The sequence below is a fragment of the Malurus melanocephalus genome, unplaced genomic scaffold (genome assembly GCF_030028575.1).
Source record: "Malurus melanocephalus ecotype Western Australia unplaced genomic scaffold, MMel_1.1 scaffold_114, whole genome shotgun sequence".
Lineage (NCBI taxonomy): Eukaryota > Metazoa > Chordata > Aves > Passeriformes > Maluridae > Malurus > Malurus melanocephalus.
This window is the reverse complement of record NW_026623346.1, coordinates 527,414-549,997: the sequence shown is the minus strand read 5'-3', so window position 1 is coordinate 549,997 and position 22,584 is coordinate 527,414. Positions and strand designations below refer to the sequence as shown.

The following is a 22,584-nucleotide window of genomic DNA, read 5'->3' as shown; positions in this document are numbered from 1 at the left end:
TTGGAAGAATTTATAAAAAACCTCAAATTTGTGCTGGGGTGCTGCTAACAGGATTAAGTGACTCTTTCAGCTGCAGTTTTGTGCCAAAAAGCACACAATACAGAGCAAACACGTCACACAAAGCTTCACATTTCTTAGAGGTGCATAAAACTGTCTCTACAGAGCCATTCACCAATCTTTCTTAGGCCAGTGTACAAATTAGGTTCCACTATATCMACTCTCCCTATTGATGCTTTCTTAGGATGAGTCCTTCCACTCCCARTGGAGTTTTCCACACCTGCCTGTGYTCAGATAAACATTTCTGCTCTCATGTCATCTCCTAAATAAGACATGAATACAAATCCTCATGAAGCCCTGAATAAAGAAACCTGGCTCTGATTCCTGGCAGCAGGACATCGGGAGCAGGGGCACAGGAGAAATCGGCTTCCTGCTATGCCAGCAYTGCATCCTGCAGTGACTGTGTAAAACTTTTAATGGAAAAGCAGCAAGTTTTCTAGSTCCATTTACTCCTCCTGGTAACTTATTCCTGTTCTTATTGACATTTCTGAAATCAGAACAATGGAATAACACCCCTTTAACCCAAGCACAGTGCATGCAATACACACTGCTGTGCAGAAAACAGCGTAACAACTACTGGTACCAAATTTGGAGCAATTAAGAGCCACACTGCACACGAGCTTTTACTGTGATGAAAAAGCTGCAAGTGGATCCCAAAGAATGACAGTCTGTGCAAGATRCTCCTTTGTATGCACAAGACCAGAATCAGTTTGTTATCTGAGCTACTGAGCAAAAGCTGAGCCAAAATACAATAGGATGGATATATAAAAGAAGGGAATTTCATCTCTGAAGTACAGACATGAAAAGCAGATCTAACTAGTGTTCTTTTAGTGTTCAGGCTACTGAAAAAATGCATGCCATCAATGAAAAGAATTGTACAAAACCAGTTCTACAGGAGAGCTACTGAAAAGCACGGCAGGGGGAAAACGACTCCTGAAGTCATGGCAGCTTCTGATGCACAGGTGTTTCCATGTTCTCCCATAAAATCCTGATAGCAAAAAATATCCCAAACAAAATTATGTTCCACTCCCAGCTGACTACTTGAAATGTGGATGTCTGCACATGCCAGGATGTTTTTCTGCTCTCCAATGAGAGCACATTGTGACTGAAACATGACTTGGATAACACCTACTGGAAGTTATTCTCCTTCTCCAAAAACATCCTTTCCATGGCTGTCGTCAGCAAACCCATCCATCCAAACCTGTTAGTACACACAGAAATAAAACTCAGTCTCTGCTAGTGTTTTACAACTCACAGCATCTTCGAGGAGAGATGACACCGTCCATTGAACTCCTAGGATTTTCTTTTGTCTTGGTTCGGCTTAAAGTGATTATAGAAGGAGATCCCCCACACTCACCCCATAGCAGCATACTGATATCCATGGAATTTCACAGGAGATTCCATACAACACACTCTTAATTCTTTTTTCCCCATCACCACCGCTCATTCCCAAATTATGAAGTATTAAGCAGTTAAGATCACAATTTGATTATCTCTACTACATCCTATAGTGAATTTGGCATAACTTCCCAGAAAGGCAATACAACTGCTGTGGGATCATGCAGAGACATAAATACATTGTCAAGGCAGTCCTGCATACTCAGAGCTTCAGCCTTCCTGCAATTACATTATACATGAGCTGGAGCTCAAACCAGAATAATGGCAGAACCAAAGAGGGATTTCAAAGCATGCAAAACAAACAGATCATGCAGCAAAACCATGCTCAGGTTTTGCATTGCACTTCTAGGGCCATCCTTCAGTCAGATAAAATAGAGTARCCCAGAYTATTTCATTTCAGAATTTACATGTGTGCTCCTTGTGCTTATTCAGAAYGAAGGAAGGTATTTTCATCACTGATGCCTTAAATGTTTTGGGAATAATCTACTCTGAATATTCTCTTTTGTTCGTCTGGAGCAGGTCACAGCTGTGGAACTCCAGCAGCAGGATTTTCAGCCAACTGGAAGAGTACTCCTGGCTCTGGACACCCTTCYGTAGAAATAATTGTTTGCAAGAATTTAACAAATTCAGAACTAATGCTGAATAGAATCAGTCAACAGTACTTTCAGTCTATGGTTATATGTTTTAATCTACTGCTAATTAACATAAGATTTAGTAGCCAAACTCATTTCAACATCCTGATCTGCCCTTCACTCACAATTCTTCCTTTTCAACTTAGTTCAATTCACTACAAGCTCATAATGAGTGTGAATCTTTCCTTCCTGAGCTCACACATGTGGCTAACAGCTGCATTCACTGAAACACTGCTTATGCTGCTACAGCTTTAACATTGCCCTTGGCTGTTTTTTCCATATTAACTGAAAAATAAGAACACCACCAGCAATGTTATGTTACTCAGGATAACACCATTAGGAAAGCACTTCAGAAACAATGTTTAAGGTTCTACAACTCACTRGAAAGAACTGAATTTTGATGGACTCTTCGCTGATAATACAAGCTTCTCTGTGCCAGGTTTTTATACCATCTACAATATCCAGCCTTTAGTTTAGTTGACAAATATACATTCTCCTAGGTACACCAGKGTATTTTAAGAGTCATGATCACATTCACAAATTCAGGCCTAGTCATTATTGTAAATACTTCAGCTATTACAGACTCCCACTTTGCAGAGTATCACAATACCCCTGGACAGATATTCAATACTGATCAGATAATACAGAGATTACCATTTACAGACAAAACAGTATTGGCATAATTTGTTTATTGTACTGTGAGCATCAGTATATTTTAGAGACAAAGAAAACATAACTTCCAGGACAAAGAAAAAAAAAAACCCTGGAGATCTAAAATTTTGCTCAATATCAATCATGGAGAATCTATAAATTATCTGCTGGAATGCTTTCATCTCAAAAGCTTGGCTTCTACAATTACAGAACACTGAAGAATATAAGATGTTCTGGATCCCAAAAGCCACATACCTAAGGTTAAATTGTAAAAGACCTGAAAAGACGTTAGGTAAAATTTATAAACTTGGTTTCTTCTGAGACAAATTGATCTTATCTCCAAGACTCAGGGCCATTCCCTGTAAGGAGAAGAAAGATAAAAATCATTACACAAATACTTCACTTGAAAATAACTTAATCTCATCTATATTAAAATGGAAGTCACACATATAGAAATCTATGAAGTCAGCGGAATGGAAATTTCTGGCTGTTCACTTCTTTGTCACAGCGCCCTAACACTAGGTAAAGGCTAAATCTACATATATTATTGAAACAATGAAACTTAATTGAGCTGGCAACTGTTACATGTGTTATCAATATGAAAAGCAGAAGAATAAGRACAATTTAAGCCTTTTGACCTTACACCAATTGAAAGGGGGCTGCCAGGKGGGAAATTACAACTGCCCGTCCAGTTACTGAAATTTATCTGTTGGATATCCCAGTGCTGATACTTAGCACACTCAATGCACAAAAGCTATGAAAAAGAATTTAATCACAGAGCCATATTAATATTGCATAGAAATTGAAGAACTCTCAAAAGAAACTGCATGAATAAATCCAAATATTCAATAGCAGAATGATTTCAAGATGAAGCCATGCTGGCAGATATAATTGAATGCAGTCTTTTGTAAAAATGGTACTGTAACATGTCAGAAACTTTAATTTAAACCAGTCCAAAATCTTTATAATGACATCACATAAACTAAATGGTGTCTTTGCATGTGAAAACTCTCAGGTACTCATTTATTTGGCTTTACTTATTCCAAATCCCATTTTTTTTAGTGAGGAGGTAGAAGAACTAAAATCCAAAGCAGATTCATACACCTACGGAAAATATTCATACTAAAAAACCTGGGGTTTTGTCTTGTTCTTTTTAAAAAGAATCAGTGAACAGCAATTTCATGCATAAAATTTCCTTGTTATATGATTACTATCAGTTTAGCAGGAAAGACGGCATAAYATCCTGAAGAATATTTGCTCATTATGTAAAAGCAAATAAAATATAACGTTCTATTTGCAGCACTATAGACAGAACTAGGAAATCTTGGCACAAATGCCTATTTTATGGTAACACACCAGGAGAAAAGACTGTAAAAAATCCGTATATTTTCAAGAGTGCTAGATACATTGCCCTAAAAACACCCAGGATCCAAGCCCCGTTACCTGACTCTTGGCCCGGATCCGTATGTGACCCGTGACGGGCGCCTCTGGCCCCAGGTGAATCGGCTTCTCAATGCTGACRTTGGCCAGGGCATCTTCTCCGAATATGGAACGGGCGTAAAGATTGGCTGCCATAAAGCCACAGTAGCCTGAAAGGGCCTATGGAAAGCACATGGCAACTCCTTAGAGACCAAAATGCTCTAAACTTATTTTTGTTCACCCTAAGTTAGTTAGGCTGTTGTCAATGTATCACGTTTAAACTTCTTTCTTCACGTGCAGTATTTTGTAACGTGGGAGTCATGCGCTGGGAAACTGAGCTGGCYTTTTTCTAGAATTCATATTTGAAAATATGCAATCTATAGGATTCATCATGACAAGGCGAGAAGACATTTTATGGTCTGACTTAACCAACAATGAAGTGGCAAAGAAGCTAAATAAGTCACTATACTTACCTTGGCTGCTCTGCATGTGTTAGCTATTATACATGCTATATCTTAACAGCAAGTACCTATTGTATATATTTAATTTGCTTTACAACAAAAAGGCTTAACTGGCAAAAGAAAGGTAAATTTTGACAGAGAAGAAAGAAATTTGGATTTACTAAAAAATCCCTTTATAAAAACAGGTGGTCCCATCAAGTCTATTCTACAGCTTAGCTAATGAACCAAAAAGGACATTCTGATTTTCTATCTGGAGACAACAAAGAATTTTTGTAACATTAATTTGTTTTTACTCATTTCAAACCACTCACTTCGAAACTTTGAGGTGTATGTACTACTTTATATTGTAAGCAGGCATTTCTAATAATATCAACCATAAATGCTAAATAAATATAACAATAAAGTACAGGAACTAAAAAAGGCACCTAAAAATCTCCAAGGAATAGCTCACCTTCTCTGGAGTCAGACATTTCATATTGGTTGACTTCAGTATGTGCTGTAAGTATTCATTTAAATCAATGATATTTGTATTCACTGTTACCTTCAAGAATGAAAGAAAAGGCAATTACTTAAATTAGCACCTCAGATATTTCTGAAATCTCTGCTTCAGGGCTCTACAAGGGAGATCATTACTGCATTCCTCCTTGAGGTAGAGCACACTCAGAAAAAGCTGGATGCRCTTCCCCCTTTGTGGTGGCTTCATAGGAAGTCTTCCCTCCCTACCATTCACTTGCTGAAGATGGAGGATTTCATGTTATTACCACGGTTTCTAAAATGCATTGGATGAATGATATTCTTTTGAACATCTGGATTCTCTACAGCAAACAGTGRACTCCTTGTCTGAATTGCCAGAACAAGAAGAAGTGATATCTAGTCCCAACTTTGCTTTTAACCAGCAATGAAGATTACTTTCATCTTCCCCTTCTAGCAACAAAACTCTCTGAGCTGCCTTGGCTTCATCATATTGATTATTACAGGTCTTGTAAACTACTTCTAAGAGATGTGTTAAAAAACACTTAAAAAAATTGCTAAGGCTTCACATAGCATATATTATAATTTATTGTGTACAAGTTCCCTGAGACACTTAAATCCAGTCTCAAGTGAGCACACCTATGTATCAAACAAGGCTACAGTTCATGTAAAATATCTCCAATTCTGGTTCAATGTTTCTACTTTATTCTTATATTGTATTATCTCCCTTAAACCCTTTTTTTTTTTGTGTTTGGGCACCGTCAGCTACTATGAAGTGTACCCACTGTCTTGTTGGTCTCACACTTCCATAACTGTATGCTACAGCTGTACTGCAAAGCAACAGGGTGAAAGAAAGGTGTCCCTGTCCATGATAGGGGGCTGGACTAAAAGACCTTTAAAAGGTTCCTTGCAACCCAAAAGACAATGTGATTCAGAACAGGAGAGGCTGAGCAGCATGAGTAATTCTGCAGCCTCAGCACAAACTTACACTTGCTGCCATCTCACTTTTGAGCCAAAATACACGGCAATCACCAGTCAGTTTGGACAGCTTCCAAACAGGAGGTAAAGCTCAATGCACACAACCTCTTTTGCAAGCCAAAATCCCAAGTTATTGCATTGCTAAGCTTGTGAAATTGATAAGATGGCTGCAAGAGAATAAGCTATTTGAGCAAACATCCAACAAGGATGTTGAATGAGGGTTATGTGGCAGTAGATAGCGCTCCTGTAACAAGCTGCTCTAGAACAAGAGACAGAATTGTACCTCATCAACAAAATAACATATAAAAAKGAAACTAACTTTGTTTTCCCACTCAAATTCTGCCCACATCTGTCTAAACTCAGCATCTGTACAGGAAGCAGGCTGGATGTAATCCATGATGTCGATGTGGATATCACTGAGAACCACACAGTTTCTGTCACTGGCTGCTCCAGAGACATCATACACTGCAAGAGAAAACACAAAACAACCTGTATGTTTAAAAAAGTGAGTTTGCACTTAATAAGGGTGCTGAGTTACCACAGCAAGTCAACACTTGCTCAGTCTCATGCTGACAATTATCCTAAAGGTAGCACATTCTACAATGATTGTAAGTAACAGCAATATAGATTTCTTTTTAAATAATCAAAAAATATTGTTATATTGTAATTTAATTTCTTCTCCCAATATGAAATGTTTTACTTATGAGCTCGTTAAGCAGTTAAAAATGCAACACATTAATGATAATTTTCCATGCTGTATTGTTTACTTACCAACGTTACCAAAAATGATTCCATTTTCTGTTGAAGCGACTTTGACGTTAGCTTTAATGTTTGCAAAATCATGTGGTGCAAGTGTCAGAGGAGATGGTTTTTCCACAAGTTTCAAGTCACCTGTGTAAAGAAATTGGGAGATCAGGGAACATTAGCAGTACACAGTGAAATTAACTTTTGCAACTAAATTTTTAAATTTTCTTGTCTTTCAATTTTTGTATCCACAGAGCTGCACTAAGCACCACCATAAAGATATTACTTGATTTGGAATTGATTGTTCTTTTTTTCAGTTTGCTAATTGCAAGATGAAGTAGTTTACATTGCATACAAATTTCAGTTAAAATACTGCTATGTTCACACAAACCCCACTGAAAACAAATGCAAATACTTAAATGGGCTTTGGACAGAGTTAATTAATTGTTTAACGAGGAAATGGTTAATTCTACCTTGTGTTTTAATCACTGGCAACATCATAAGAACCAATCCTAGAGTCAAGTGCCTCAAACCCAAAGTTCAGCGTCCAGCATTACAGGCCCTAAGCTAATATATAACAGGTCAAAGTATCACCTTGATTCTGAATATAATTGCTCTGAGGAAACACTTAGGGATGCATTTTTACTAATCCTTTAGCAAGCAATTGTAAAGCCTCCTTAATTCTATTAAACTGCCATTTGCAGACACAGCATCAACAGCATGAGCTCTACACACAGGAGTCATGCCTCAAGTCAGCTTTTGCAATACATAAACCGGGAAATACAGAATTCCACTTTACCGACCTGACAAACAGAAAAATACAACCTATTAAATAATGCATCCATTTAATTTATTTCCATCATTAATCTCATCAAATGATTTACAAAATTTTAGGAGAAAGGTTATGCCCCTCCAGGTGCATTTACAATAGTTAAAAGTACATAACATGAGTTATCCTAGTATATTGTAAATATATTTCAGCTCCTGACATCCAAAGCAGAGGACAACTAAAAAGCAACTGGTTACTGCTCTTGGATTATCTGCTCCAATGACTCCTCTAAGAGAAGTTAATGAAGCCTCAGAATTGTTCAGGCAAGACTCTGGTACAGCTGTGGTACAGGGAACGGTTTCAGCTAAGCAAATGCAGTATTTAAGTACCTCAGGCTGAGTGCAAAAACCACCTAGCGTAGATGGCTTTCTGCTCCATACCAACAGGGATTTTGACCTATTTTTATTTTCCTGTCTATGGTAGCAGTACAATGGAGAATAAGTACATAAAAAACTATTTGTATTTCAGGAAAAAAGGAGAAGGGGAAATGGAATGCTGTATTTTTAGTGGTAAAGTCTGATTATAGTTTATACCATCAGATAGCATTGTCAGTGTCAATACATAAAAAATTTCCATCAAATACATAAAAAAGCATATTTTTAAAGGTATTCAAAAACGTGCTTTCAAAATGGCCACTGGCATCACTTTGAAAGTGTTTCAGGAATTCCTGAGAGCAGGGTAATGCCCAATAGCCAGAACCTCAGAGTTGCTTTGTTTGCACCAGTCCAGTCCTCCTTACCCAGCGTGGCCAGCTCCAGCGTGCAGTTCTGCAGAGTGTCACTGGTCTGGTTGACCACAAGCACATCCAGCACAATGTCGTACTGATTGACGTGGACATAAGCTTCTGCATACACAGGGTCTGAGAAACCTGTCAGCTGAGTAACCTATGACACAAGGGATTTGCCTTCTCMGAAACCAGTTTAAAACACAGAATCGTGTCAAACAATAAAATGAATAAAGTATACTTAAATCAATTATTCTTTAATAAGAGCCTCCAAAACAAGTAGCCTTCCTTCACATGCCCTCCTGCATACACACTACAATCATAAACCCTTTCCAGATGAAATGCRTTCTGAACTGATAAGTTCCTAAAATATTAACTGTAATGCCATTTATTCTTAAGATGATCAGCAGGACAAAGAAATGCTGACTTAAAATGAAAAGGTAATTTTCAACATCAAAACCAATTCATCCAGTCTTTTAAAGTCTGGGGGTTTAACTCTTAACTAATGAATCAATCAAGGGATTTTTTCTCTTGAAACCTTCCCTGCAGATCCTGGAAATCAGCAGAAAAAAAAAAAGTATAAAGAGTGAAATCAGGTGGCACGGCAATAGGATACAGCAGCCAAGGAAAGGGGTTCTAAATCACTTCTGACATCTAGCTCCCTTCCCCTTACTGGGATCTTCAAACCAGTAAACCCTAATTTATTCTCCACATTCCACCAGCTCAGCACTCTCCAAGTCTCCCTCTTGCTCTTCCCCTCCCCATGTGAAGAAGGTAACAACTACAAGCACAAGTGCTTTTCTTTTTCTCCTCATCCCAACCAGGATATACCTGGGTTTTCCCAATCAACCAGCAGGGTCTGGTTCAGCAGTTCCAGCCGGCAATTCCCTATGTGATTCCAAGTYTATAATTAAAACACTGATTTCCCACTACCTTATTAAGTTTGGAAGCAAGAGGATCAGCAGCCTCTTTCCTCTGTGTGTTTCCCATTGCTGCAAGAAGACTAAGCTGGAACTGGTCTTCTTTTGAGCTCATTTCGTTTTTAGCAGTAAGCTGCATGAAGGAAATGGGATCATCTGGCTGAACCGTCACATTCCTCTTCTCAGATTCTTTCTGCAGGAAAAGAATAATTCGAGAATTCACAGTGAATTTACTTAGCACAGAAAAACAGTCAAATAATGGCTGACCAACAGAGTCAAATGGTGAATTTCAGGGACCAGCTTGGAAGTGAAGATCCGCAGAAACTCCACGTGTTTATGGTTACACATTTATAATAGCTCACCTTCTGAGAAAGTTTTTCCTCTTCCAGCTTGGCTGACAGCATATGAGAGAGGGACTGCCTGCACTCTTTGTTGAAAATGTCATTCATGAGAGGAGAACATTCTGACAACACTTTCAGACACAAGGAAATACGATCCACATCATCATCTGTAATTGGCTTCTTGGGAAGAGAAGACTTTCCCAAGTGGAGAATAGTGGCCATCAGCAGCATAGCTTCAGCATTAAAGGACTGAGAAGGAAAACAAAGAAAAGGGAATGGAAGAGAGTTATTGCATTTTCTATGGTTTTACAGAAATGTTTATTCACGACTTATTTAAAAAAGGTGCCTATTAATCAAATCATAACATCTCTGAACAGATTACTTAATTTTATAGCATTTGTTAAGTGAAACCAACCAGCATGATTTAGAGACTGTCTAGAACTGGCTAGAAAACAGCATGTCCTGTTTGTGACCCAAATTATCATTACTATCCAACCACATAACTGGCACTTCACTTCAGACTTAACCCATCCGTTTAAAAGAAAAGAGGCAACAAGCAGCCCTTCCTTGAATGTGAAAACACAAGAGATGACTCACATTTTGTTTCTTCTTTTCCTGAACTAGGGACACATAACGTAAAGCAATCTTGGTTAAAGTTGTAGCAAGGGAAGCTGCAACAAAGAAATCTCCATCCAGCAGGAATCCTCGTAAGGGAGGTCTGGAAAGACAAATGAGCCTTAGAAAAAAAACTACTTTAGGATGACACTCAGCCTGCTTCTCTTGATAAGGTACAAGCAAAACAAGCTTGAAACACCTCACACGTTKGCTTTTTCCCTCTCAAAGTAATTTTCCAATACAGATACTTTCACAAGTCACACAGTCATTTCCACATGGACTAGGGAGAGATGTTAACATATAATAATTTCATTGGAGCTCTGAAATAGTGATGACTGGTCAAGATGGAGTAACCCATCTGCAGCAACTAGGGAAATTCAACTGTTCTAGCTAATAAAATAAACTACAGCAAGTGTTAAGTAGTGCAAGGTGGTATCAAGAGAAGACAATGTTTCAATCTAAAGGCAACATCTCTGTATCCAACTAAAAATGTGAGAGAACTTTGTAGGTGAAAAAATCAATTAGAATTTAGGATATCAGAATTAATAAAGTTCTTACTTATACAGTAAGCTTTGATTACAAATCCTAAGCTATTGGTCAACTTCCTATTGCATACTATCAGGAAATCCAACCACTGAACTCTGAGTGATAATACCACTCAAATAAAAAAAGATAAAAATTAACCATGTCACTCCTGGCCTAACATGAAATCATAAATACCTGTCTTCTTCCTTTTTGGCAGGTCGGGAACTGCTAAGAGCACTTTGTGTTGCATAAGTGCCCATCTCTGTCACTAACTTTTGGGCTGGACCCACAGACACCTCTTCTTCAGTTTTGAGCTCACCAGCTTCTTTCTTGATTTCAGATTCTACTATTGGGATCTAGAAATGAGCAGGAAGCAATTGTTACAATTAAAATAAAATATTTTTGTTCTGCAGCAAGTTTTAATAAAAATTATCTGCATTACTGAAGATTTTATAAGCATGAGGCTAGCTACAGTGCAAGAGTTTGGGGAGAATTTGAGGAGATAAGCAGATGTTGAAATACATACAGAAGCAATAGCACTCACATTGGTGAAGTAGGTTTACTGAAAGAAGTCTTTCAGAAAAACCCAGACTTAACACACTCTTTCTTTGCTACTGGACATAAAGTTGCCATAATTTTCTGCAATRAGGAATTTCTCATCTCTCTAAGACATCACTTATTCTCAGCTCAAGTATGCTACTTGGAAAAAAATAATAGCAAATGCAAACACCTGATTTTCTTTTACTCAAGGTTTCCTGTGCATGTGCACAAGTCCTCAAAACACTGTTTCATCTTACTTGACCTTTCTAAAATATCTTTTTCTTAGAAAACCCACTGCATAGTGGCAGGAAAAACCACAAAAACAGAAAAAAAAATCTTTTTCTTAGAAAACCCACTGCATAATGGCAGGAAAAACCACAAAGAGCCAGTAAACACCAAAAACCCAAAGTACACACACCTCTCCAAGTGATCTGCGAACCTCCGTCATTACGCTTTGTATATCCTCCTTTGTGCTGCAGTATTCTCCAAGGATCCATAACGCTCCTCGATAAATCCTAAAATGAGAACAGTAACTTAAATCATGCTTTCATGATATAATCAAACTAGCACCAAGAGAAGTGATTTATGGTCAGGTGGCAAAGGCCACTTCTGACAAATTCAAAAGGGCACAACTAACAAAGGCAGGTTTAATCAAAAGCAATTATCCTTTCAGCTTCAGTAAACTCTTGAACAAGTACATCAAATTAGATATATTCTCTGGTACAAATTTATTTCCATCTGTGTTAATCCTGACATACACAAAATTAAATTTCATTGTGATCATAATGAAATACTCTACTGCATGTGAATAAAGTCAGCTCTAAATTCTCCATTTAATTGAGAAAAACTATTTTTCCTTTAGACTGGAGAAAATGAAAATCCAGAACATGAATGAAGATTAGGAAAAGAATAATAAAACTTCAGGGTTTTTTTTCCCCCACTTAATGAGATTATAGTGGAGATGGGATTCAGTTTGCTTTATATTAGGAGAATGACAGAGTGCTCTTCTGATACAGGGTAGTTCTCCTATGACTTAACCTTTYAGAGTCCTGAAAGGTACTAAAGCAGCTTTATAGATTGTAAAGCTCAGTCTACATTAATTTGGGTTTTCTAATAAATGCACAGTATTTCCAGCTGCCTACAAGTGCAAATTCCTTAGGAATTTTGTTTTAATGATTATATTACTTTATAGCTGGCCTTCATTAACAATGGTAYTTCCTAGCAAGTGGAAAAACAATTATCAATTGCATTACAGAAATTAAAATTGAATTTATTTTCCTYATTCAGTGAAACCAAATTTATCTCTTGTACACATAGGCAAGAAGAAAGCCGTACCTAGAAACCGTCTATCCCAAAATAGCTCAGCTTCAGTCACTCTCTCTGTGGGTCACACCGACTTTAATACACATTTAATGAAAAAATACATTCAATGCAAGTGAGCCACCAGGTGCTCCAAAGTCTGTTTGATATCATATTTCGGACTCACTTGACAGATTTAATAGCGTGAAAGACTTCAAGCATCTTCTCAACAATAAGAGGTCTGAGGTTATCAAATCTCTGGATGGCTTCCCGCACAAACTCCAGGACATCAGCRGCTGCTGCTTCGTTGTTATCACTAAGGAACTCCATCAGCTACCACAGAAGRGTGAATGTYAGCATAAACAGCAGCACAGAGAAGTTTGTACAGTAATACTTATCTTTTATGTTCAGAAAAATAAACTGCTTATGTACCTCCCATGAAACAAAAGTGAAGTCAACCAACACTCCAAATACATTCCATACAAGTACCAATTAGCATAATCCCAAACTGGTTTTCTAGTGATACAAATTATTGCACTTTTAAGTAAAGGTCCTCCAGCTCATGTAATTAAAAAACATTTAAAAATAGCCTCAGAAGACAAATAATTACAGCATYAAAAGTCCTATGTTTTTTTAGGAATTAAAAAATAGCATTGCTTTCTGTGAGGCCACAGTTAGGAACACTTCAGCCATTCTGCAGGTGTTGGGTAYAGCCAAACACATTTAATGATAATATAATGAAACATTTGCATACCACTGGAATAACATTTCCAGCCATGTCTGGGAAGCGAACGCTACAGGAGTGCAGTGTCCGAACCAGGAGCTGTCTGTACTTGTCTGTGTCTTCATGCTCTGTTACATTATTAGTTTTAATCACTTCCTTCTTCAGAACAATCACAAGCTGCAGAAAAGATCAAATAAAAATTTTTAAAAGTGTGAATTTTCAAAAGAAAGAAAATAGAATAATAAATCAAGAGTACAGGTAGTTCACCTCCTCCACATTTCTTGAAGATACAAGATCCAGAGCCAGCTGAAGGGTTTTTTTGCGCACTTCTAGATCTGGGGTACTCAACACTCTGAGGATGTCCATAACCAGATCCTGAAACAGTAACAAAATAAATACTTYGCTGTTTTAAATTACTTCCTTTTCAAAAAATTCTGATTTTCAGTCCTCAATGATTTTCAAAGCTTTTCTGGATACATAATGTATGATCTACCGACAAGCAAGCAACAGGCAACAGAACTTCACAGTGTTCATTTAACACATTCTGCATTTACATAGAAGTCTCCCATGCAGCTGCATCATTAAACCTTATAACCAGGACAGTATGTGCTATTGTTAATTCTTAATGCAGACAATAAAAGCAGCAAGTCATAAACATAAAAGTCCATTCAATATGTTTTTAYGAAAAAGCATACCAACAGAAAATTTAAATTTCAGAAGTACTTTTCTCTATACACTGGAAAAACCTGGAAGCTTTGTTATTGAAGGTTTTTCCTAAGGTTTACAGAAAAGGAGACAGCTCACATACCTGTAACACTCGTTCATGGGAGGGATGCTCCTTTAACTCAATCAACCGATCCAAGACAATCAGTTTCACATTATTATCACTTTCTTTAATAATCAAATCTATGTAGCATTGGGCAGCAGCCTAAAATTAAAAGGATCMAAACCATTTTTAAGTAATGAAGAGGAGAAACTGGAAAATTTCTGAAATTCAAGAAAAGAGTCCTTCTATTTTACTATTAAAGCAGCTGCTCAGAGTTGGCACAGAAATAAACCTGAGAACAGMATTAAAAATTTTCTGGTCATCAGTCAACTCCAGCAAAATTACAAAAATCACACAGGAAGGCTCACAACAGCATAAGYTTACAGTACAGAGTTTTTATCAAATTCAAAGAAAGGCATAAAATGGATKATCTGAGATGCTTTGGGTAAGCTGTGAAATATGCAACAGGGCATGAAAAAATGACTTAAAAGAGTCGGCAGTGCTAGCCTACCTCAAWACAGTTTTAATTACAGCTTCTATGTACAATATATCTATTCAACAAAAATAAGTATGCCTAAACAAGAATTTTGAAACTCATAGTACCCCTCACATTTTGAAACTGCTATTTACAATGTTTTAAATATARGCTTCCATAACCTATTTTTGAATTTCCATACAAATTCAAAATTTCTGAATGATCTTAAATAACCAGATGGACAAACATAAAACCAAGAACCCCAGGTCAATCAGTAATCAACATAAATCTTCACTGCTTTATGCTTCCACCCTGGTCTGAAATGAGTCGTATTCATGAGTAAAAAACCTCATCCAATCTCTGAAATCTTCAGATTTATTAACCAGGCCAAGTAGATTGCAGATTGGTGTAGCAGTCTGGACAGTACTCAAGCTTGCCCCCTGCTAAAGTGACACGAAGTCCACAGGTCTGCTCAGTCATTTTTGTGCCACCAGTTCTAAGAGATACTTTAAGATATGTTTCACCTGGGAAGTGCTGCACAGCCCCTATTACTAAAGCCTTTATTCATTCAAAGTATCAGCATGCAGCAAATAGTRTTCATTTCAGGGCACTGAAAGCTACTGAAGAGCTGAAAACATCACTTTCATACCTTGATTGCTGTGGGTGCACTGGAGAGTGTAACCAGAGTACCTGCAGCCTCATACTTCACTGCAGGACTCGAGGACTGCAGCAGGTTGTAGATGCAGCGAATGAACCGAGCTCTCTCCGATGGATTTGCRTGACAGACCTTGATAAAAGAACAGTGCAGAGTCAGCACACAAAGACAAATGAATTCACCAATCCTACAGCTCCAGTATCTCACAAYGAGGAGAAAATTAAGCTAAATGTAACAATCTTTCCTGGTGATTGGAAGTGTCATTCAGAGCTGTAAAAATCTAATCATAACAGCTCTTTAAAAGATTCTCAACAGTTCTCGACAACTCTGTGCAATGCTACAGGGTCTTAAAATCTCCAATCAAAAGGAAGGGCAGAGCCTCCACCAGCTTCTGTAAGAGATGCCCTGCTCATGCCCATGAAGACCAGTCTAACAAAACAGTCCCCAGAACAGCAAATCACAAGAGGAGACTTATTGCTCTATACTCTGCATTCTTGAGCTCTTTATCATTTGTCAGAGACAAATCATATTCAGCTGTATAAGCAATGACATATTCCTGACATTGAKGAGAAGCCAGCTACAATGCCTTTTCCAGCAATGTTCTATCCCTTTTGAAAAACAGTCTAATATAATCCTACATGTGCATTCATTTTAAATGTGCCACAACATCTCCCTTTTACCTTGTAAATTAGTTCAACAATAACCAACTGCAGTATGTCRCCAAAGGTCTGGACTTGGTCAATACAGGTACTCAAATAATCCAAAGCTCGATCCTACACAAACAGAAGGTAATTTGTTATTCAGAGTTTGCTCACTCAGCTGAATTTTAAATCAAAACGCATTCTAAAAATCAAAATACGAAACAGCCTTTATACAACCCTCCATCTTCAACAATTTAGGAAAATATTGTAGACCCGAAGAGCAAAATAATCCATCCTGTCTATAGAGGGCAAAAAGAGAGACAAACTAATGGTAATTAGGCACAAAAAGCAACTGCCTGTAGAGCAAATAATCCAAAACACTAAACAGAAACCACAATTACCTTCTCATGCTACTATTAACTACAAAAGCTTTAGAACAGTAGATAATGGAGMACTTCTCAGTGTGTTATGGTCACATTTTTAGCACTTTCACCAAATACAGTCATTCTCCTTKAAAATGGAGAACTAAAGATCTACATTAACTGTACCACTACCAAATATCGCACAAAAGCATTAACACTACCATATATGGTTTTTTTTAATGAACACAAGTAGTTCATACTATCAACAAACTACTAGCTAGTTACCCAGCACATTTGCAATTCTTAAACCAAATTATTTTGAGGGCAGGTATCCTTACCTGATCTGCATGAATTAGCATCATGAATGCATTTCTTTTGCAGCTTGCATCCTTCTCATTCACCAAGAAATCATGGATCAACTCAGGAGCATCAGGTATAAGATGTTCAAAGTTTCTTTGAAAGAAAAAAGTCACAATTAAAAGAGTTACTGGTAAGGAGTAGAAMCCAAGGATGCCCATTAGATAGAGGATAAAAGGCAAACAACCATAACCAGGTTGTTAATAATCCCAAACACCACACCAGGGATTGATAAATATTTTGAATTCCCAAAAACTATGCAGGTCCCTACAGCCAACCTTGGTCTTGTGCGTGCAGGATTGTGAACTGTTTCTGCATTTACCTGTAGATGGTGTAAATTGCCAGGACGGCGTTCCTGCGCACGTAGCTGTGCCGGTGCTCCAGGCACGCACGGATGGCCGGCATCAAGGGCTCCAGCAGCTCTGCTTCCTTCAGCTTACASAGAAAACGGAGAGTGGAGCCTCGGATAAACTCATTTGGGTGCTGAAGATCCTAAAACCAACAAGAAACATATTTGAAATGCCAGACTCTTCAGATAAATGCATTTGCCAGCTTTCTCCCACTCAGCTTTCCCATGGTACAAATTCCCAACATCYATAATGTCATCTCACTGTCTTCTCATGAAATGTTTTCCCAAAACACTGTCTTTTTGTGCAATAAAACGTACAAAGCATGGGATTTTTTTTCTGGATTGCATTTGTTTTCTCTGATTACTACAGCAGTGGAGCTCAACCTTGGGCATTCCAGCACACTACATGCTAACCTCTAGTATATATTAGCTCATCTGCTTCCAACCCATTCCCAAAGTTGAAGGTCCTTAATATCTTTATGAGGGAGTTTCCCAAATATACCACACCAGTGATCTTTTATGAGCCTTGGCTTGTCCCAAGATGCCTTGAAGATCGTAATTATGTTACCCCTCCCCTGGACCCTCACTGACATGGAAACAAAGAGYACTAAATTTTTGTTAAGTTGTAACATTAAAAGAATACAAAACCTCCTAGGTAGCAGGTCTGCTGCCTGTCTACAGTTAACCAGCTCTGATGCACTGGGACATAATTGTTAGGAAGGAAATGCTGAGCATAAACCGTGTTAAAGTTATGAAATAACTCAAAATGACACACCTTCTAGAAAGACCCAGCAGGAGAACATAACCAATGAAATAAACAAGAGGCTACCTTTCTGTATGCGTCGCACACGAGGATCATTTCCTGCARGAGCCTGCCATCTGGAGTGGTCTTTGGCACGATCTCCCAAAAGACAAGCAGCAGCTTTTTGATAGTATGGTCTTGGAGAGGCAAAACAAAACGTATGATGGTCATCAGGAGCCCAGGCAACTTCTCACCATTCAGAATCATAATGATTACTTTCTTCAAGGCCTCTGTCTTCAACTTGACATCTCCTTTTTCTAGAGGAGGAGGAAACGAAGTGAGGAAGGCTGACAAGTCACAGTTTAACAAGAATATTGATCTTCAGTGTCGCAAGACACACACCCCTCTGAAGGAGTGAAACAGAGCAGATCAATAAAATTCATGCCCTTACTTCTATTAAATGGTAAAGAGGAAGCAAGAGATACTTAAAAACAAGCATGGAATTTAGATTTAGTCTGAGGTCAATATATTGGAATTGAAACCGAGTTCCAATTCCAAGGCTGTATTAATGCTTAAATTTACACCAGGATACTACAACATACTATATGTTACATATATACAAGATACTAACACTGCAGTTTCTGCTAGTGCAGACAACAAATGACAACACAATCTGTTGCATATTCCAGTGCTTAAATCTGCTTTACCCCAAACAGGTATTACGTAAAACTCTCAAAAAAAATTTCAAATTTTGCACAGACTGTGGAGGACACCAAACCACATAAGGCAATATCATGAAGTTTCTCAAAACACAGCAAACAGAGGAACATACAGCTTCCAAAAAAATCAACAGAAAATAARCATCCAACTGACTTGTTTGAGTTTATAGAATGTAAACAATATTTTAGGAAAGGCACAATGAGAGAATAATTCAGGTAAGATASAGTATTCTTCAATCACTGCCAATACTTGCCTAGGTCATTTTTTARGCTGATTTCAGAAGGCGGCTCTGAATCCATGGGAACGTTGATTAACGTGTAACACACGTTCTCTGCAGCAGTCATGGTTCCGAGTTACAGGAGTCCTCTTGAGGGAAGAATTATTTTCTCACAAATGTCAGACAACCTACAAACAAAGGAAACAAAGCCATTCCAAAGTTAACAGATTTTATTAACAAACACAAAAACATTATCATAACTGACTTAATGGCTCAAAGGGATTGCCGGGTTTCTTGAGAAACTACATTCAAAAGCCTTCTTGCTTTGCTATTATCCTAAAATATTCCTGTTAGCACCACAAAGATGAAGAGCATCACATTTTCCAGAGACAACAAAGAAACTCAAAATCTTTCCAACACTTTGAGCATACTCAGGAATAACAGAAGTGTACAGGAACCTGACTGTAGCCAAATGGATGCAGTAGCTTCTCCCTCACAGAGTTATCCCCTGATGCCGGCTGTATATTCCCACTACCTTCCCTGCACTCCTGTGCCCCTTCAGGTGAATAACCCAAGCTACAAAAAAAAAAAAAAAACTAAAAAAAAAAAAAAAAAAAAAAAAAAAAGAAAAAGATGAAGTTCTTGACTTGATTAACAAGTTGAATCAGTCTATGAAGGAAGCTTTGAAGATGACCACAAAATCTAACAGAGCAGGAACCAAGGATGGGAGCAAAGACAACGTGACGGAGAGAGAAGCATTTTAGCTGCCAGGGATCATAAGATCAGCTCAACTCTACTGTCTCCACTAGACACTAATGAAGAAACCACGTCTTTTTATGGTGAAAAAGGACAAAAAGGCTACAGATCTATCAAAACTGCTGTGTGCYTGGAAGTCCAGTAATAAAATTTGCTATTAAGCTCAACTCTCATCCCCACGTTTGTTTTTTCCTTACATAATAGATATCTGGGATCAAATCAACCATTTTGTATTATCAATCCTCATTCTCGTGTTTGTTTATTCTTTATATAATAGACATCTAGGATCAAATAAACCTTATTTTATTTCTTAAGTAATGAAAAATGCTCAAGCTTGAACTTGCTTGGCTAATGCTATGAAACAACACTGACAAGCAAGCAAAGAGAACTGTTATTTTTTATTACATTTTTATACTTTCTACAGAAATTGTGTCAAATTAGCTTTCATGGATATTAATTTTCTGGAAGTCTTAGACTCCCTTTTCTCATCAAATAGGCACCCAGAGAACCTCACAATGAACAGGGAGCAGGAAAATTGTGCTCACCTGTGCTGCTGCCTCTCCCCACAACTCATCTCAATCAGTACCACAACAACTACCCCAAAAAATAACAGCAACACAACTCTTGAAGGAAACACTCCTCTTTCTGTTAGGAATTCTGTATTTTAAGGACAAGATCACTCAAGTGTGTTGTTGATGAATATCTACACAAACTACTTGTACAAGAAATGACTGGATGAGGCACTTAGTGCCATGCTCTAGCTGACAAGGTGGTGATCAGTCAAAGGTTGGATTTAATCTCAGAGGTCTTTCCCAACTGTTTTCATGCCTCAACAGCGGCTTTTCACTTACTTTTCCCATGCTGTTACCCAGAGCTCCTGCCTCAAAGCCCTGCAGCCAGCACCTTCACCTACAGAACAACTCACACAGATCATAAAGCAGATCTTTGCAAAAGCAGGGAAGTATTTTCATTCAAAAAAAGACCTGAGCTGGAGAAATGATCAAAATCACAGTCAAACATGTCTCTGAAGYGTGATAATTGAGTGCACTTTGGGCTCTGAAAAGCAGGGGTGAAAAACAGCTCTCCTAAAAGAGCTGGAAGACCTGCCAGGGACACCCACCACCAAGTCTTCCTCCTTGCAAGTCACCAAGATGCAAAATCAGTTTGGTCTTTGAGARAGTCCCCACMGACACAAATATARGTGCTGGTTTAACTCTGAAGCAACMAAWTTTCTGTCAMCTGTGGYGAGTCAGAGAATGGTTTGTGTTGAAAAGGACCTTAAAGACGAACTCATTCCAACCCCCTGCCGTGGGCTCTGCTTTCACTAGACCAGGCTGCTCAGAGCCCCATCCAACCTGGCCTTGAGCACTGACAGAGATGGGGCATCCACAGCTTTTCTGGGCAATCTGTTCCCGAGCCTCAGCACCCAAGGAGATCCAAAGTTACAGAGTTTATTGAGCCCAGGAAGCCAAACAGCCACGCCTGCTCGCCACCTACATCCCTGGGGAGTCTTAGGAACGGGGCACCTTACGAACCGAGAATGCACGCTTTACACAAACTATAATAAAGAGTGTCAAAAATGTTTACTAAAAAATCCCGACAAATTTAGAGCCAGCTGAGGAGTATTTCTCCCWTAATGTCCCAGGTTCCTACTTCTAGCTCAAACCCGGGCATTTTAAGCTACGAGGCAAAACTTCCCTCAATGCCCCCTCCGCCGGACATTCCCCTGAGCAAACCCCGAGACCCACAGCCCCGCAGCCCTCTCCGCGCCACAAACCCTCCCACAATCGCCCCGCGCCCCGGGGCCCTGCCGGGGGCCACCGCGAAGATGCCGGYGGGGCCCTGAGGCCTTGGGCCTGCAGCAGCCGGCAGCGGTACGGCGCCCGCCCCTTCCCCCGACCCCGCGAGGCGGCCGCGGCCCGGCCGTGCGGCTCCGTACTGGGCGGTGGGGTCGGGCCGGTCCCGCTGCGGAGCTCAGCCCGCGGCGCTGCCGCTCCGGCGATGGCTGACGTGGAGCCGCGCCCGCCCCGGCCACATCGCGCGTACGGCGGCYGCGGCGGGACACGCCTCCTGCCAGCGCGAAACGGGCGGAGCCGCCKCGCGGGGACAGCGGCGCGGGGCGGGGCTGCCGCAGTGACGTCACCGCCCGCGAGCGGACAGCGGGACTTTCCCGCGAGGGCGGATCGGGGACACTCGGGGTGCAGGACAACGAAAAATAGTGGCGAAAACTGAGATTAAAAACCTCTCACCCATAGATAAATAAGGAGAAAGCAATTAAATAACGGGGGGAAAAGGGAGTGTGAAATAATAAAGTGGAAAACAAATAAGGGGGGAAATAAATAAGTAATTGGAGAAATAAGTAATTGGGAAATAAATTGGGGAAACAAGTAAATAAGATGGGAAATAGATAAATAAGGGGGAAAAACAAGGAGGAAAAGGGGGCTTGGACAAGAAATAAAGGAGAGAAATAACAAGGGAAGAGAAAAAACAAGGGGAAGGGGAAAAACAAGAAGAGAGAAGCAAGGGAAGGGAATTGGGAAAAACAAACGGGAAAAATAATTAAGGGAAAAAACCATAATGGTGAAAAAGTAATTGAGGGGAAAAATGAATAAAGGGAGGAAAAACAAATAAAGGGAGGAAATAAGTAAGGAGGAAATAAATAGAAAAAGCACGGAAAAACGAGAATAAAAATAAATTTAGGAAAAATAAAAGCAGCTTTGTCTAGTGCTAAAAAACTAAACACACAGCCCCAACATAACTTTTTTGCTATCTTCATGACGGAACTATTTGTACGGATTCAAGACAGTATTTAAAGCCTGTTCAAAACAGCATCATCATTTGTTAGTTTTCATTAATTAATATTTATTAATTAAACAAGCTGCAATTTTAAGCCTTGTTAATTTTTTTTWAAATACAGTGGGCAGGTTGTCAGATTCCTATGTGCATCCACCTCAGAAAATTGTTTATCATGTTCGATGCAATAATTAGGGAGAATAATTATATTTGAATGATCCAACCTAGAAAATGAAAAAAGGAACACTGAACTCATTTTGATTAAAATACAGTATGACACCCAAWAAGCATCAATTCATTGGGCTTCCATGGCAGACAACACTGAGGAAGTCACTGTTAGTCGCAAATTTTATGAGATTCAGCTTAAATCCAAAGCTTCRCCACCAGGTGAAGAACAAGCTGAAGGGACAAAGACCTGGAAAA

At 39.0% G+C, this 22,584-nt stretch overlaps 1 protein-coding gene across 1 annotated transcript; it reads right to left on the bottom strand.

Annotated features, from left to right (window-relative positions):
- Positions 1–2,759: 2,759 nt before the first annotated feature.
- Positions 2,760–21,422, bottom strand: COPB1 (COPI coat complex subunit beta 1). The gene is made up of 22 exons (XM_057369687.1): positions 21,308–21,422; positions 18,649–18,800; positions 17,763–17,992; positions 16,907–17,076; positions 16,566–16,680; positions 15,905–15,997; positions 15,219–15,356; positions 14,137–14,256; positions 13,596–13,703; positions 13,359–13,505; positions 12,792–12,937; positions 11,724–11,820; positions 10,961–11,121; positions 10,223–10,343; positions 9,647–9,874; positions 9,298–9,477; positions 8,380–8,524; positions 6,839–6,958; positions 6,387–6,532; positions 5,070–5,159; positions 4,182–4,337; positions 2,760–3,097 (listed from the first exon to the last, which is right to left on the bottom strand). The coding sequence occupies exons 2-22, from the start codon at positions 18,737–18,739 to the stop codon at positions 3,038–3,040; spliced, it is 2,862 nt and encodes a 953-aa protein (XP_057225670.1). The 5' UTR covers positions 18,740–18,800; positions 21,308–21,422; the 3' UTR covers positions 2,760–3,037.
- Between the last annotated feature and the right edge of the window lie 1,162 nt (positions 21,423–22,584).